Here is an 18310-nt window from a genome sequence, read left to right on the forward strand (position 1 = left end):
AATTGTTTAAAATAATAACTAGACATTGGGTCTGTAGTGTAAAATAAAATGTATTAGATGTGATGAATTACAAAGTCTGATTCTATTGTTAGATTATTAATAATAATATTTTGCAAAATTTGATAACAGTTTAGAGATAATACACATTGCTCTCAAATGATCACTGAAAAGATTCTACTATAATGAGTCTATGCACTACAAAAACTCTCAGTACTGTAATCCTTAATTGAGCAAAATGGTACATCACAGAGCAACAATTTTTGAACCAAGGTACCTCAAATGGGCTAACTTACAGAATGTGTCTAAAATCTGAGATCTATCATTCCTGAGGGATTGAAATATGGCATTTAAAAAAAACATTATGTGACATAAACCTCATAAAGCAGTTTATGACATAATATAAAATGTCATAAAATATTTCCTGTGCTGATGTTTGGCTGCTGTACAGTAAAACATGGGCTATTTCAAGGCAGATATATGTCTGAAGGTATCCCAGCTTTTCCAGTGAAAGCAATACATTAGAAGCTCTGTCATTATTGAAAGCATTGAGGAATCTGGTAAGGAAATATCTCTGAAAGGATGAGCCAGTAGATCATGGGTTGTCTATTGAAAACATAAATAGATTGAGTATAAGATGTTTACAACTTCTCAGTGTTGTTAGTGCTGCATTGGACACTATATATTCTGTTACATGCAAATATTTTTAAAATTTGGAAACATGCTCTGCAAAATCAGATTAAGAGAATGGGCATTTTCCTAATGTAAGTCAAAACAATTTAGTGTTATGAGAGCAAACTTCTGCAAATCTTGAGCTTCCCTTTCCACACTCTACAACTCAAAGATTAAATAATATCCTATAATGTGCTTAACCTAAAGTGAAAATGGAAAATATGATATATACTGAAAATTATTGTAATAATAATTTATATTTAGTTATAATTTCCTTTTCCTTAGAATCTAATTATTTTTGACATTAATAAAATTTCCCTAAACTTCTTACAAAATAATGTTTAAACATATAGTAGTAATTTGATTTTAATTTGGCACATGTAAAACATTGTGAAAACTATCTGAAATAGGAGAAGTTTCTGGATTGTACACAATAGAAGAATTAGAACCACTACTATCCCCTTTGAAAGATCAAGCATCACAGGATGGATTTACAGGACCAGTTTTCAACTATTTTACTTACAGTAAGTGAATGTGTCCATATAGTAATATGAGCTATTAACTAAAATAATGAAAAAAGATACATTCAAATTGAATGTGAAAAGCGATCATAAATAATCATAACTGTTCTGATGGGATTTTTCTTACTGAATATATTTAGTTTACAATTGAATTTTAAAATTAATTTCATTGTGGCTAGAATCTTTGATTCAAGAAAATCTTTAACATATCTGTTAGAACATTTTACACATTGCTTGGCATTTAACAGTTTCCCATCAGACTTTTTAACATTAAAAAAAAAAAAAGTAAGCAACCGGCATGCTGCGAAGAGAAGTGCTAGCCTTCAGTATCATACATGTATTAATGCAAGGGTCTTCAAACTTGGCCCTTTTATGACTTGTGGATTTCAACTCCCAGAATTCCTCAGCCAGCATGCCTGGCTGAGGAATTCTGGGAGTTGAAGTCCACAAGTCATAAAAGGGCCAAGTTTGAAGACCCCTGTGTTAATGTCATTGGACTCCATATAGTTTCTTACAAAATAGGAATTGGAGGTTGTTGCAATTAAGTACTTTGTTTGGAATTGTGTCCATTTTCCCAGAAAAGGGGCAATATTTAAGATAGACAAGATGGGAGTATTCTGCTAGGGTGATGGGGGTAGTGAAGGGGATGGCATTGAACATTCTGGTATATCAGAAATTATCATTAATTATGTCTGCCATGGCATCCTTTTTGTGAATGAACAACAATCCCATTCTTAAACAACTATTTGTGAGTAAATCATTTCAAACACCCCAAAGAGTTTCTGGGGAGAATGTAAACTAAACTTAAATTCTTACCATTGCTTGCTCATTAGTTTTTTTCTTTAACTGAATTTATGGCTAAATAGAAATAATTCAAGTTCCTGACACTAAGATCCAAGATTTTGATTAAGTCACAGTGCAACACATAGGTTACTTGTAGCTCCATTTGTGAGGTGCAAGATATAGATATGTTTATTTATTATCGGGAAATATATTATTTTTTAAATTTATGATCCAAATATTAAAAGTAGTTTGATTTTTTTCTTATGTTCAATTGTGTTCAATTCTCAGAGATTACCTGGACAAGTCCCTGCAGGGTTTTTTTTTGTTTTTCTTTTGGTTATGTTCTTCAGGAGAGTCCCCTTCCTAGGGCTGAGAGAAAGTGAATAACCCAAAGTCACCAGATGATTATATGAGTAAAATGGGACTAGATCTCATGGTCTCCCAGTTTCTAGCCTGATGCCTTAACCACTACACCAAACTAGCTCTCTCTGTTTGAAGTAGTTGCCAGTAATTTTATCTAGGAATAATTTTATATAATATTTATTTTTGTTACACTATTTTTGTAATCTTTTAGGAATTCAGCAGAATCTTCATGTTGTAATGATTATGGATTCTACTAATTTAAATTTCACAATAAATTGTGAAAGTAATCCTGCACTTCATAAGAAGTGTCAGGTGCTCTGGATGGAAGGCTGGTCTGAAAGCAGTATGAAAAAGGTAAGTGCAAGAACTAGAAACAAGGACACACTCACCATAATATTTTCTTTTTGAGTTCTGGCCTTACATATTTATTATTTAATTTGGTCCTAAAATTTAATTTAGATTATAAAATAGAGATGACATACATTTGAAATGGTTAGCAATGTATCCTTGGAGTATCCTTGAATAATTTATGAATCTAATATCTGTTTTTTTGTTTTAGAGAACTCTAGATTGGTAGTTTCAATGCTCTATCCTGGAGACAACGATAAATCTCTTTCCAGGAGCACAAATGCACAGTCATGAATTTAGCAGTGGAAGTTTCAAGGACAAGGGTCAAGTAGATGAGTCACTTTCATTAAAGATGAGATTGGAGTTCTTATAATGAAAGGCAGCTACTGTGGAATCTACTGTACCGATGGTTCTACAGTATATCAGATCCAGGCTTTAAATTTTGCATTAGTCTTTTTTGCTGTTATGTGCTAGTATTTTGCCTCCTGTTTCTTGGCACTTGAGTACTCTCTTGATAATTGTTCTTTCTGGTGTCAGGCTTTTTACTTCCGATGTTGCCAGCTTCTTTCCTCACAGTATTCATAGCTCCTTTCCATATCTGTGAAAACTGTGCCTTAAAATATGGAAAGCATATAATCTCCTTTCAGCTGAATCTTGGCAAAAAGCTATTTCTACATTTTTTGTTGAGTTCCATCTTTTCAGTGTGTATAATTTAACTAAGCCAGCCATACAATGAGTCAGCAATGTTTCTTAAGCTGAAGAAACCATGAAGCCATAAAGCCACTGACCATTTTTTAGGGGAAGAAATTATTCTAACAGGACTGCTTGTTCTTAGCTTACACTTTATATTCTAGATACCTGAGATGTTATTTGCTGAAGCAGATGAAAAAGAAAAATCAGCTAAAACATCAAAGGAGCACCAAAAAAAGAACTCTGGCAAGTTGCTATTCTATAATACAGTTTTTAGTGCATTTTCTTTAACAAGAGCATAAATCCAATGGAGTAAATGTAACATTCCCCATTTTTCATAAACGTATACCAAACTTCTGAGAAATGAGAAAAATATTATTTATAGTATTACAGTCACTCTACGGGAAATGTTTGAGAAGTCAAATTGGCTTTTATCATATGTGTTGAACATAGCCACATGGAAAATGAAACCTGCAAAAGGATAAAATTAATGTTAAAAATAATGGATTATATTTGAATCATCATTTCATTCTGTTTATTCAATATCAGCGTTGTCTTTAGCAGTACTTATGTTGTTTATTCTTGGTGCATTTGTAATTTAGGTGACTTGGAATTTATTAAGTCCTTTTTGACAATTCACGACTCATGTAAAGTATATGCAGCTACACCCAGAAGATACATGACTTTTCTACATACATATCTTGCCATTCATAACAGCAAAAGGACAGAGTTGATAAAAAGGCAAAGTCATTTGCAGGTATGCTTGATTTTTTTGGATTTGCATTATATTTTCAAAATGATGCAAATATTTATCCACCATGAACTTCTTTTTATATAAGTTGAAAAAATGTGGTTATTATGCAACATCATAGGAATCCCTTAATTATTTTGTTCAGTTTCTTTCTTTGCTGTGTTACTTTTATTGGTATACATGTACTTGAGAAAAATTCCTGCTTATCTGAACATTGCAGTATCCTACTGGTGATTTACTTTTGTCCTCCTGTAGTTTAGGATTAAGCAATCCATGTCTCCTGAATCATCCTTTTGCCTTCCTCATATGACTGAGAGTAGCGTAAATCCTAAAATAGACCTAACGTAGTTAAAACACAAATAACCTACTACTCCCCAGTTCTGCCCGCATGTGTTGGGTGGCTTCTTTTACTTTGTAGCCTCAGCCTCCCCAAAAGGTTAACTATGGTTTTTTATTTTCAGAAAGTAGTCTCAATGTTGAAAATATCAGTCTGGTTGATTGGATTTTTCCACCAGTCTCTGTTTCTGGATCTTTCCAGGATACGAAGATCTGAGCTCAGAAAGTCAGGCAAGACAATCTTGACAGGATTGGTCAGGGAGGAGGCTTAGAGGAGCTGCGGACAATGTAAAATATAACTTGGTCTGCAGAGCCATGGAGATTTCCAAAGGGCCGTGCAGACTAGGTTAGTGAAGCAGAACAGGTTGTTTTGTCCCTTAGACACATGGAGCGATTCAGGAGATGACCACCATATTTCCAGCAACCAAATTCCATTAGGCAGCTGTAAATATCACTGCCGCTTCCAGAATTGTGCTGCATGATAAAGCCATCCATTCTGGCCGTCTGGAAGGCCTTGGAGCTCTTCAAAAAGAAAGTGAGAAGGATGGTGTTTAGCCTGGTGGGATGGGATTCAAGCCTAAGGCCTGCGGGGACCCGGTGAAATGGGAAAAGGCCTGGGGAGATCCAAGTGATGGGAAGTGGAACATGGGATGTCTTAGGGTGGGGGAGGCCTTGGGAGAAGTATGGCAGGGGTCCTGGGCCTGTGCTAGGCCTGCAAGGGCCTCCCCCACTCCTGAGGCATCCCACGCTCCACTTAACAACTTGCATGTTTAATTACTGCATTGGGGAGAGCAGAGATGGAGGGTCATTAAGTGAGATGCTTCACTTGACAGCTGTCATGACATGGGAGCCTCCAATGGCAGGCTTCAGTACAGTCATATCTAGAGGACTACCTATATTTAGTGTGAAAGAATGGTCTGTTTATGGGACTATAAGTTTCATCCAACACCTCTTTATAAATTGTAGGCTGGAGTAGCTAAATTAAATGAAGCCAAAGCACTTGTTGATGAATTAAACAGAAAAGCTGAAGAACAAGGCATATTACTCAAAACAAAGCAAGATGAAGCTGATGCTGCTCTCCAAGAAATCACTGTTTCTATGCAGGTAAAAGTGCAGGAAGTTGCAAAAGTACAAGGACATCATGTGCTTTGACAGAATAAAGACTTTCTAAAAATTCTCTGCAAAGCCTTTTAAGGATGGTTAGCAAAAAAGATTAGTATTATATGGTCAATAATAGAAAACTGCACTAGCTCTAAACTGACCAGGAATTTCTACAAGAATTAACTTTGGAAAGAAAACAAATAGAGGAAAAATATTTTAGATTGGTAGCTTTGCAAAATTATTGTTAGATTTTAGGCAAAATCTATTTATACCCAAATCAATATGAGACAGCTTTTAGTAATTTTGAACCATTGTTAAATTACTGCTGTAAATGTTTCTTACAGAAGAAGAAATTATTTTCATCTTTATTGTCAAAAATGTTGTCCAAATGTCAGGGTCATATATTCTGTACATAGGTGGGCGCGTAGTGCAGCTGTTCAGTTTCGAAGACTATAAGAATAGTATAAGATTTCAATGAAAGATAAAAATCTCATGTTGCAAAGAAAAATGGCTGCATTCACTCTGAAGAAACTATAGGTGTCTGAACTGATGCCGTGACTAATGCCTGTTTTGTAGGATGCAAGTGAACAAAAATCAGAAATGGAAAAAATAAAACAGAAAATAGCACAAGAAGTAGTAAAAATTGAAGAAAGAAAAAAAATAATTGAGGATGAACTAAAAGAGGTTCAGGTAATCAATTTTTTTTAAAAAAACAATATTGCTATCCTATTAAAGAGTAGGCTTTTGTTTGTTTCTCTGTTATTTTTCTTTTGATACAATAAAGAACATTAAGATTTTAAGAGCATTTGAGCAATAATTAGCCTTGAGTTATAGAAAACATATTAAAATCTGAGAATATTTGTATCATTTCACATAAGCTTCTGAAACAACTTTTGTCTTTATTATAGTACTGAGACAAGCTAATAATAATAAAGTTGGAAGGGACCTTGGAGGTCATCTAGTCCAACCCCCTGCTCAGGCAGAAAACCCTATACCATTTCAGACAAATGGCTCTCTCTCTCTCTCTCTCTCTCTCTCTCTCTCTCTCTCTCTCTCTCTCTCTCTCTCTCTCTCTCTCTCTCTCACACACACACACACACACACACACACACACACACATTAAATCACTGTTCATTTTGAACACATAGCGGAAAGAAGAAAGATTTCATTGATTTTCTGATTACCTCTTTTTAATTGATGCATTTTCTTTATTAATTTTTTTAATATCTAGCTATTTATGTCTTCCAAATTTTCTGTTTTAGACCTCGATTGTTGTGGTTGTTGTTAGTCCTTTAATTAAATACTGAAACTGTGTGTCTTCTATGCTTTGGTCCCAAATAGGCAAGAGAACCCATAGCTTTCTGTTCCTCTGGAAATAGAAACACTATTGTGAAAGAGATGATTTGAGGAGTAGAAATGACTTTAGAGAGTAAGAAAGATGCTATGGTTAAGAACAAAGTAGGAAAATGAGGAGGAAAGAGTTAGTACCAATGATTATAGTCCCAGCATTATAGTGAAATTTCGACTCTTATGTCATCTATCTTGAATTAAGTTTTGATTATGAAGATATTGCTGAATTCTTTGGTTAAAAAGAAAAAACTGTTGTGTTAAAAATTAAGCAGCTTTAATCCTTTCCCTTTTGTTTTCTGTTTTAGCCACTAGTTAATGAAGCTAAATTAGCAGTTGGAAATATCAAACCAGAATCTCTGTCTGAAATCCGTTCTTTACGTATGCCACCTGATATCATTAGGGACATACTGGAAGGTGTCTTACGATTGATGGGCATCTTTGATACATCGTGGGTGAGCATGAAGAGGTAATAGAAGATGACAATGTTCTCTTTCTTTTGAAATCCTAATTTATTTTCATCGAATGCCAGAAAAAGGCTGTAATAATAACAATAGATTATTCATAGACTCATTAACTATTTTCACTAAACTGCTTTCCCACATTGGAATGATTATTTAATATGTATTCTGCAGTTTCCTTGCAAAAAGAGGTGTGAGAGAAGACATCGCAACTTTTGATGCTAGAAATATTCCAAAGGAAATTCGTGAGAGTGTAGAAGATCTTCTAGCTAAAAATAAGGCATCATTTGACTCAAAGGTAATAATAATAATAATAGTAGTAGTAGTAGTAGTAGTAGTAGTAGTAGTAGTAGTAGTAGTACTAATAGTAATAATAATAAAGTTGGAATGGACCTTGGAGGTCATCTGGTCCAACCCCCTGCTCAGGCAGGATTGGACAGGTTCAACAAATATTAATTAAATAAGTCGTTCATTGTTGAAACTATACGTACTTTACTCAGTACATAATAACTTGCACAGCAATAGCTGGGGAAAAAGAAAATGTTTTCACATTTAGTTTTTGCACAACAGAACAACATTTTATTATTAGTTTTAAATTTCCAAAATAGATATGCTGGTTATTCAATGAATATCAATGGTAGTATATTATTTCTGAGTGTATTTTAGATGTTACCTCTGGTGCATATTAGCTTCAGGTCACCTATATGTTTGAATATTTCAGAATGCAAAAAGGGCCAGTATTGCAGCCGCACCCTTAGCAGTCTGGGTTAAGGCCAACGTTCAGTACTCATATGTGCTAGAACGAATTCAGCCTCTGGAAACCGAACAATCCGGTCTACAAGCGTAAGTAGTGTATGAAGCATAAAGAGCTATGTATGTATTTACATCATTTTCATTATAATTCTGAAATGCAAGAGAACCATTACATTTAAAAGAGGAAAACTTTCCTTTCTTTGCCTGATTTGAAAGAAGAAAGTTTGGCTCAAATTTTAAAAACAAATGTAGCCTCTTCTGGAAAGAATGCTACACTGTGTTCAAGTCTGCTTTCAAAATACTGCCTGTTAAAGCATCTTTCCTCAGAAAAAGCATTGCGATTTCTAAATCCCATTTTGTGCTTTGTCTGCTTACTTATTTTGTTTAGGTGTATTGCTTAATACACCTAAGGACTCAGAAAATTGTTCTAAGGAAGGGGCTTTCAGACTTTTTTTTAGGTCACTAAAGTTTTATTAGTTAAAATAAAATCTCAGAAACTGCGATCAAGACACAAAGCTCTAGTGATAGAAAATGGCAAGGTTTTGTTGCCTTTAACGTCCCTCCAGAATCGTATTATACTTTAGATCACTAATTTAGCATTGTTTGGTCTCTGAAAGAGGCTGATAAAAATGCTAATTTCTGGCAATTGATTGTTTTTTTATGTTACTGTTTGTTTTTGTACATACTTCAATTAATACTTCTCATATATTTTAGTAATCTCAGAAAAACAGAAGATAGAAAACAGAAGTTAGAAGATTTGCTTAATTCTGTTGGTCAGAAAGTGGCAGAATTAAAAGATAAGTATGTACTTAAGACTTGTTAATACTATTCTAATACTGTTTTTGTATTAAATTAACACTTTCTTGTTGAAATGGAATTATACTTTACTTCAACTTGCCTTTATTAGTTGAATATCTTAAAAATGCAATTGGTGTGCAGGTTCCAGGCCAGAACCAGTGAAGCTGCTAAACTGGAAACAGAACTTGTGAAAGCTCAAGAGACGGTGAAAGCTGCAGAGATACTGATTAAACAGCTTGATAGGGAGCATAAAAGATGGAATGCACAGGTTGGTTATTAAATCTTCAGTAGATCCATATTTTTTGCCATTTTACTTCAAAAATGTTTTACTCCAGAAAGCATTTTTAGCCTCCTTCAATTCTTGTGATTCTTGTTTCTTTGTGATGAATATGAAACTCCTTGCTGATTAATTAGGAAATAATTTTCTTTCATCCTCTAATTTTATAGACTAAAGCTTAAAATAGGATGAACATTTTTAGAAAAACTCAAAGGTGCAGAAATCTTTCCCAATCCCAGGAAATAAAAACAACAGAAATCCCAGCCCTGTCACATTTATTGCATCATTTAAACCATTCTTCGGTTCTCCAAAATGTTAAGTACAGCCTTCAGCTATTAAAATGTTGCCATACCCGAATTAAATAATGCCTTTTTGCTTAAACATAAAAAAAGATAAATTAAAACGTGAGCTCTTCATGTTAGTCATTAAAACTTTGGTACATAAGAAAGATGGAGAGTGTTTCCACAATATGCTGGTCTTTAAGATCCATTGTAGTTTTGGAGAGTAAGAAGCAAATTGCACAAACTGTGATTTAACTTTCCTTCTGTGCAAAGATCTGGTTGTTTAGCATATCAATATATTGACTAGGTACATCAATAAACAATCATATTGGAAATTGTTTCAGGTTTCAGAAATAGCAGATGAATTAAGTACACTGCCAAGAAGAGCTCAACTGTCTGCAGCATTTATTACTTACCTCTCAGCTGCACCTGAAGACCAAAGAAAAGCAAGCTTGGATTCATGGACAAAATCTGCTGGTCTTGAAAGTGAGAGTTGTTCTGTTGTTCTGCTTTTTTATTATTTTCAGTGTGACACAAAATCTTAACATTAACATAAATCTGTACTGATATTAAGTGGTTAATGGATGGGAAGAAAATACTTAGCAACCTATTCAATCATAGGCAGCGACAGATGTTTCTCTATCAGGGTGCAAAGAAAAAATATCTCCTGCGAACTCCGCATAGGCGTCAGGAAGGGCATCTGGCCAGTAAACAGCTCCATTCAGTTGCCCCAACTCCACCCCAAAGAAAGGGAAAAAAAAGAAGACCTGTTCCTTTATCGGTTCAAAGCACAAGTTTCCCAAGAAATCAAAGATCATTGCCTTGAAGCTAAGTTCTAGACCACCTTAAACACAATTTCTTATCAACTCCCAAGAACATAATCACAGGAGAAGTACAATAAAAAAAATTGTGTATGCAATTCCTGCTCTTCAGAAATGTATGACTCTTTATATCAAACTGAGTGCAGAAGGGACGAAAACATATGCAGCCTTTCATCTTAAGATAGTGAAAGGAAATGGTATAAGAATACTGTGTTCTTTATAAGCTTTTGCTTTGTTCTGTCCCAAGACAAGAAATATCCTATTCAAAACTTAGAAAAAAACATTTCTTAGCATAAATACCTGCTCTCTGAGTGGCAAAGAAAATATTTTGCCTCATTTTGTTCAGTTTTAAAGGCTTTGGGAGTGGCAGGCAGAGGAGCGAGATCTCATTGTTGTAACCCAAGTTAGGTTTAGGTCTTCCTTCTTTGGAAAAATCATATTTACTAGTTTAGTCAAGTTCAGTTTTAAGGTTCCTTTGCAATAGGAGCAAAAATTTCAGGGAAATATTGAAGTGTATTCTTGATTGGATGGTTCTTGCTTACTACAAGCAGCTTCAGTCTTTCTGTATTATACCAAGATAAATTAATCGTTGCTCATAGAACATAAATTAAGTGTAATAAAATGTATTTCTTTCTGACTGTATAATTATAAGTTTGTTATGGATGGATTCAATAATCAAAACGTTTTTTTTCTTTTCTCTTTTTTCCTTTGTCGTTTCCCCCCTCTTTTTTCTTTTGAAGCAGCTCATATATTTGTATCTGTACCAGTTTAAGGATTCTTTGATCTTAGACCTTATTTTCAAGAATTGAAGCTAATGTTTAAATCCAGACAGATTTTCTGTTCCTGCTAATTATATTTTATAAATATTATATTTTATAATCTCTCTATTCTCTCTAAACATATATGAAATGTATGTCATATTTAACACAGTCATCAATAATTCCTAAGGAAGTGGTAGATGCATAGTATGAAGCAATCATGGCATATGATACAATATGATTTATTTGCAGTAATGTATAAAAGTCTTAGGTACTTATGAGAAATGTTCAATGCTAAGCAAACTCGGGAACATTAAAACAAAACCCTTTTTTTTAAGAATTTGATCTTAGGCGGTTCCTATGCACAGAGAGTGAGCAGTTGATTTGGAAAAGTGAAGGTTTACCCTCTGATGATCTGTCAATAGAAAATGCTCTTGTAATACTTCAGGTAAATTGTATTTTTATTATCATATTTTGGAAATGGCACTCAAATAGCATGCATTCACATTTACCAAAGTTTAGATCAAGACTTTAGAGCTGGTTCTGTTCCCAAAGTCTGCCTGACTGATACCTGTGCCGTTCAATCTCTAAAAATTCTGGGTTGGATGATAGAGGGCTGAAGCTATGGTTGACTCAAATTTATTTGATCATAAATAGAATAAAATAGAATCAGAAAAGCAGTGGTTAGAGTGCAGTATTGCAGGCTAACTCTACCGACTGCCAGCAGTTTGTTCCTGACTTGCTCAAGGTTGACTCGGCCTTCCATCCTTCTGAGGTTGGTAAAATGAGGACCCAAATTGTTGGGGGCAATATGCTGACATTGTAAACTGCTTAGAGAGGGGCTGTAAAGCAGAGGTCCCCAACCTTTTGGGCACCAGGGACCGGTTCCATTGAGAGAGTTTTTCCACAGAACGGAGGGGGCCTGGTTTCATGTGCTGCCTGCATCTTGCGTATAGGGCTTTGATTGTTTGTGCAGACCGGCTACTGGCATGCCGCAGCCCAGTCCACGGACCGGGGGTTGGGGACCCTTACTGTAAAGCACTATAGAGTGGTATATAAGTCTAAATGCTATTGCTGTTGCTTTTAGGTTACTTCTTTCTGGACTTTGGATTGATGACAAAGTAATAGCTTCTTGTTCCCTTATTTTTTTGATGAAATATTTCCAGATATCCTTTTCTGATATTTATGGAGAGTTAGAAGTCAAGAAAATCGATTAATGCTAGATTGTGTTATCTGAGGATGGTTTGGGAGAGGTTTTTTTCCCTTACAAATCTAAGTGTACCATTAAGAAATTAAAAATCTGAAATGCTAAACATTGAAGAAGTGCAAAAGATTTTCATTTCTAAAAAGTAGGATGAGTCATACATTAAATTACATTAATAATATTATCTTTCTTCCTGTGTACATTATCTAAATAATTTCCAGTACCCCACATTTCATTTTTTTTTAGTTTTGTGGAAAAAGATGGATATTTAAATGCAGTTTTATTCTTGAATGTTTTCCTTGTAAAATAAAACACAACTCTCTCTTTCTTTCAACAGAGTAAAGTTTGCCCATTTTTGATAGACCCTTCTTCCAGGGCTACAGAATGGCTAAAAACACATTTGAAAGAATCACGATTGGAAATTATCAACCAGCAGGTAATATTTGAACCTTTTAAATTGTTCTGGATTGCAGTAGAAAGAATATTTCAATCATTCTTTCATTTAAACTGACTGACCGACCAAGAAAAGGAAAATTCTTACATCGTTAACTACATTGATTATATTATCAGCTTTGGAACTAATAGTTTTCCATTTTCTCAATGGAAGTCAGTAAGAAGTGGCATATTTTAAGGATTTTTATTGAGATCAGGGTTTCAATTCATTCATAAGCAGTCTTGACATAGGAAAAGACTGAGCTAGCTAGTTCTACAAGTGGTAAAAAGCAAATGTGATTGTAAAAAACTCCAAAAGGCTATCTTTATCACATTGAATGATTTAAAAAAAAAACTTTACATAAACATTGAGGGGGAGAAGTGAGAATTTAACCAAGAAAATGATCATTGGATCATAGTTCTGTAAAAACTCAGGGTGCATGCAATTCGAATAGTGCAGGATTAGATGTGTTGACTTACACTTTGTGCAAAAGTCTTGAGACATCTGGAATATATAGATAACTAAAATTTATTCAACTAAGAGGTCCCCAACCTATTGGGCACCAGGGACCGGTTCCATAGAGAAAGGTTTTTCCACGGACCAGAGAGTGCGTGGTTTTGTGTGCTGTCTGCATCCTACGGATGGGGCTTTGTTTGTGCGGACCGGTTGCTGGCATGCCGTAGCCCGGTACCAGTCCACGGCCTGGGGGTTGGGGACCCCTGAACTAAGTCATTACTGTTTGATTAGTATATTTAGAAACTTTAGATCTACAGTCATGGAATTCTTCCTTTTACTCTGTGATCTATTTGGGGAGGGCATCTACTCTGTACTGTATTTTCTACTTATTTATCATGATAGCTTAAATTCTAGTTTGGTCTAGCTCAGTGATGGCGAACCTTTTAGAGACTGAGTGCCCCAAAACTGGCCCTGCCCCGTTCCACCCCCTGCCCCTCCCCCGCTCCACCCCACCCCGCCTGCCCACAGGGCCACTCACTGCCTCCAGGGCCCACCGCAGATCGCCCAGGCAGCCCAGCAGCGCCATGGGGGCCACGCCCTCTCCCCGCACCCTGCATCAACTGTGTGTGATGGGGCGTGAGGGCAGAGTCTTGTCTATGCTGCTTGGCTGCCGTCCTTGGCTCCGCTGCTCCGCGTGGGCCACGCTTGGGGGCGACTCTCTGGGGGAGCTGCTGGTGAGGAGGGGGTTGCGGGGGCAGGCAAGGCTGGGGCAACGCACGTGTGCCCACAGAGAGGGCTCCGAGTGCCACCTCTGGCACCCGTGCCATAGGTTTGCCACCACTAGTCTAGCTTTTTTTTTTCCCCCAACAAAGAGGTTTTGAAGTGAAAATTCTAAGGTTATATTTAAATGGCAAAAAGGAGTGAGGAACATGTATACAAGCATAGTTCTGACAAGAATGGTTTCACTGTACTTTCTTTTGTATTTTATGTATAATCAATAGCAAATTTCATTTTTGCAGGATACCAACTTTATTAATGCCCTTGAATTGGCTGTGCGATTTGGAAAAACACTTATTATACAGGAAATGGATGGGGTTGAGCCTGTGCTTTATCCACTGCTTAGAAAGGACCTTGTTGCACAAGGTAAATTTCCAATTGGTGATATATATATAACTATCGTTTTGATTTTCAGATAAAATTTTGAATTAAAAATATACTTATTTGTAATCTATTACCCATGTTTACAATTATATTTATCTAACATATATTTTAGATGCTATGTCAATTTGTTGACCTAATGGTCAACAAAACATTCCTCTTCTTCACCCCAGATATTAGGTGGGAACAGAAATCTGTTCATAGAATCATAGGCAATTGAGTTCAATCTCCTGCTCAGGACAAGGATCTGAACTAGAGTATACTTCATTGTTAGATGCCTATCAGAGCCAGTTTAGTCTAATGTTAAGGCATTAAATGGAACTAGTAAATGGAACTCTCTGAGTTACTAGTTCCGCCTTGGGCATGAAAGCTGGCTGAATGATTTTGGACCAGTTATTCTCTCTGAGCCCAATTCTCCTCACAGGCTTGTAGTTTTGGGGAAAATAGGATGAGGAAGAGAATTAAGTACGTTTACCACCTTGAATTATTTATAAAAAAATAAAGGGAGGATAAAAAAAACTAAGTTTACAGAAATAAATAATCTCTATTACCACTCTTATCCTGCGATGGTAGAAAAAGCAAATTGCACGCAAAGGGATCCAATAAAAATAAACTAAATCAATAACTGAAATTTATATGAGTAAGTGTTTTGTCCTACAGATGTAAGGACAGCAAATTAAATTGATTTCAACACTATATCTTTCCCCCCCTTCTTTGGTTTATGAATAGTAGATGTACATGTAGTCCTTGACTTACCAAAATTGAAACTGGAATGTCAGTCTTAAGTCTTTTGGGTCATGAGTCAAGACACCACGTTGACTAGATAAGATTTTGCAACTGTTCTTTTGACAGTTGTTAAGCAAGTCATCAGAGTCATTAAGTGAGTCACATGTCATAAATCATAAAGATGAACCTATTTTATTTGATGGGTGCTTTTGTTGGGAAAAGGCAAAAAAATCAATGCAAAATGCAGTTATGTGATCACGGGATGCTGCAACTGGTCATAAAGGCAAGCTTGTTGCCAAGTGCCAGAAATGCTATCACATGACTACAGGGGTGGTGCAGCAGTTGTAAGTAACTTTTTTCAAGTCCATCATAACGTCAAATGATTGTTAAGCTACCAGTCGTAAGTGGAGGATTACTGCACTCTTAATATTCTTGCTAGCTTTTTTTTTCATTCAGTACTGATCTTTGGGACTTCAGATTCTGAAGTGATTTATTTGAGGAAATAGGAACAATTTTGCTGTGCAGAATTTTCTCTGACCTTAATTTGCAGTTGCCCTTTCCTGTGATATGTAATCATGGATATTGAACATAAGTTTTTCGTTATCTTGCTTCTGACAGCTACGTATGATTGCTTTACAGTGCTATATATTAAAAAAATGTGTATTTTTGGTGAGCCAAGTACTTTTCAATATCTTCACAAATGATTTAGATGAGGGAATTGAAGGGGAACTCATCAAATTTGCAGATGACACCAAACTGACAGGAGTAGCCAACATCCCAGAAGACAAACTCAGGATCCAAAAAGATCTTGACAAACTTGAACAATGGGCCCTATCCAACAAAATGAAGATAACACTGCATATATCCTTTTTTACCTTTATATATACACACACAAACATATACACACACAAACATATATTAAAGGTAAAAAAGGATATATGCAGTGTTATCTTCATTTTAGATATCAAAAGGATTTTTCGGCTCCCAGTGTTTTGTTTTCGGTGGGAAACGGGTCCAAGTGGCTCTTTGAGTGTTTTGGGTTGCCTACCCCTGGACTAGACAATCACTTGTCTGAGATGGTATAGGTCAGTGATGGTGAACCTTTTAGAGACAGAGTGCCCAAACTGCAACCCAAAACCCACTTATGCATCGTCAGGTGCCGGGTGGGTGTGGCCCATTGGCTGGGTGTGGCCAATTGGATGGGTGTGGCCCATTGGGTGGGCATGGCTGCCGTGGTAACGGCAGACTGGGTGGGACTGAAAAGTTCAATCAATCAATTCCAACTTTGCAAGATCTTTTTTTTCCCCGCGAGAAGTTGAAATTGACTGATTGATTGAACTTTTTTTCTTTTTTGCACACGGCGGCAGAGGCCTAAAGCGAAAAGATTTTATAAAACCCAGCTGAAGGCCTAGGACTGGGGCGACGGTGCGCGTGCCCACAGAGAGGACTCTGAGTGCCGCCTCTGGCACCCGTGCCATAGGTTTGCCACCACTGGTATAGGTTCTCCTGCTTGAGCAGGGGGCTGGACTAGAAGACCTCCAAGTTCCCTTCAGCTTCTATTCTATTCTGTTCTGTTCTGTTCTGTTCTGTTCTATTCTATCTTCTACATGTTACAATATGCAGGTGAAATTTATATCTCAAGGTACTAAGCCAAAGCACAAACTTTATCCCAATCAGTCTGCAGATGATAGGCTTCCCTAGGGCTATGTTGAACCCCTTTGCCCTTAGGTAGAGGATGACAATAATTGCTGATCATAAAGATTTTTCACTGTTCTTCCTATATTTCAAAGAAAAAAGTTCTGTATTTTTACATTTTTTTTTTACTTGGCTGTATATTTCAGTGCTCTGATGTTTTTGTATGTGCTTCCCAATGTCCCCATATATCACCATAGCTTAGAATGCTGCACTGGTTACCTGTTAGTTTTAGATGCAATTTAAGATACTAGTTTTCTCCTTTAAAGTCCTTCATAATTCAGGAATTTGGTATTTATTGGAATGATTTCTCCCTACTACTAATATCTTCTCAGCTGATTGCATCAAGTATGGTGAGCTTTGTGCTCCCTTACTCAGGGATTGCCCCCTGTAGGGACCAGAGAAGGACACATTTTCAATCACTTCCCCCTTTGCAATAGCAATCCCCCAGACATCCAAATGCTCCATCACTTTTAGTATTCAAAAAGTCCACTAAGGCCTTGATACTAACCATTCATCTAACAATGGAAGGTGTTTTAATTTTGGTGGCATTGATTGCTGTGTATTTCTGTTCCTATAGATGAGATTGTGTGGGATTATTTGGATTTTGTATTTAGTTCTCAATTTTAATCTGACTAACAGATTGTAATTATATATCATTCAGAGCTAGTTCTGACTGGAATGTATCTTCTGGACATAATTTCTTATTTTTCATAATGTCAAGAATGCCTTTTCTCTAAACATGAAATCTGAGTAAACAAGACAGAATTGAAGTAATCAAGGATGAATAGTGAATGGTTTCTCTGCTTATTTTTTCATGGTTTATTCACATTCATAGCTTTTTCACATTGATGCTGATCTAGCTATGCTGGACTAACTCCTATAATTTCCAATCAGCATGATCTTTGCTTCACATGGGAAGTCATGGTACTGTTATTATTACCGGTACTGTTTTTTGATTTTATGGACAATTAGCCTTTGTTTTTTGTTTTTTAAAAAATGTATCTCCTATTTGGGCAAATTTTAACCCTAGGATTTAGAAGGCTTCTGTTCTAAATACATTATTTTCATTACTTGTGTTTTTCCCTTTTCCTATAGGACCCCGCTATGTTATACAGATAGGTGACAAAATAATAGACTATAATGAGGAATTCCACCTTTTTCTGTCAACTAGAAACCCAAATCCATATATTCCACCTGACGCAGCATCTATTGTTACCGAGGTTAATTTTACAATCACCCGTAGTGGCTTAAGAGGACAGGTAAGCATGCACATCTCCAATATGATACTCTTCATTTTAATCAAATGATAAAAGGATTTATATAATTTATTTTTAAAATCTTGTGTTTTTTTAAAAAAAATATAATTCCAGTTTCTTCTCTTTTCTTTTTACTTTGTGCCTGCTGGTGTTGTTAAGCTCAGATACCAGCAGTTTTTAATTAGCTTGTTCAATTTTTTTCACTGCATTGGGAATTACTTGCAAAAATGGATGAAATTTCTTTTGTACTATTAAAAGTTTACAAATTTCACAGATTAAGACTTTGAGCTAAGAATGTCCAGCTAGTTGCATATGGGCATGTAT

At 35.9% G+C, this 18310-nt stretch overlaps 1 protein-coding gene across 1 annotated transcript in view; it reads left to right on the forward strand.

The window, feature by feature from the left end:
- DYNC2H1 (dynein cytoplasmic 2 heavy chain 1) overlaps positions 1-18310 on the forward strand; it is a 152773-nt gene that overhangs the window by 64791 nt on the left and 69672 nt on the right. The window contains exons 51-66 of the mRNA XM_015814719.1: positions 1080-1193; positions 2548-2690; positions 3539-3620; positions 3977-4131; positions 5428-5565; positions 6139-6252; positions 7218-7378; positions 7545-7668; positions 8092-8213; positions 8838-8924; positions 9063-9189; positions 9824-9965; positions 11397-11506; positions 12600-12698; positions 14171-14294; positions 17826-17989. Of these exons, the coding sequence (XP_015670205.1) occupies positions 1080-1193; positions 2548-2690; positions 3539-3620; positions 3977-4131; positions 5428-5565; positions 6139-6252; positions 7218-7378; positions 7545-7668; positions 8092-8213; positions 8838-8924; positions 9063-9189; positions 9824-9965; positions 11397-11506; positions 12600-12698; positions 14171-14294; positions 17826-17989 (2006 nt within the window). The remainder of the gene's footprint in view (positions 1-1079; positions 1194-2547; positions 2691-3538; positions 3621-3976; positions 4132-5427; positions 5566-6138; positions 6253-7217; positions 7379-7544; positions 7669-8091; positions 8214-8837; positions 8925-9062; positions 9190-9823; positions 9966-11396; positions 11507-12599; positions 12699-14170; positions 14295-17825; positions 17990-18310) is intronic.

Source organism: Protobothrops mucrosquamatus, unplaced genomic scaffold (assembly GCF_001527695.2).
Source record: "Protobothrops mucrosquamatus isolate PMUCROS unplaced genomic scaffold, P.Mucros_1.0 scaffold277, whole genome shotgun sequence".
Lineage (NCBI taxonomy): Eukaryota > Metazoa > Chordata > Lepidosauria > Squamata > Viperidae > Protobothrops > Protobothrops mucrosquamatus.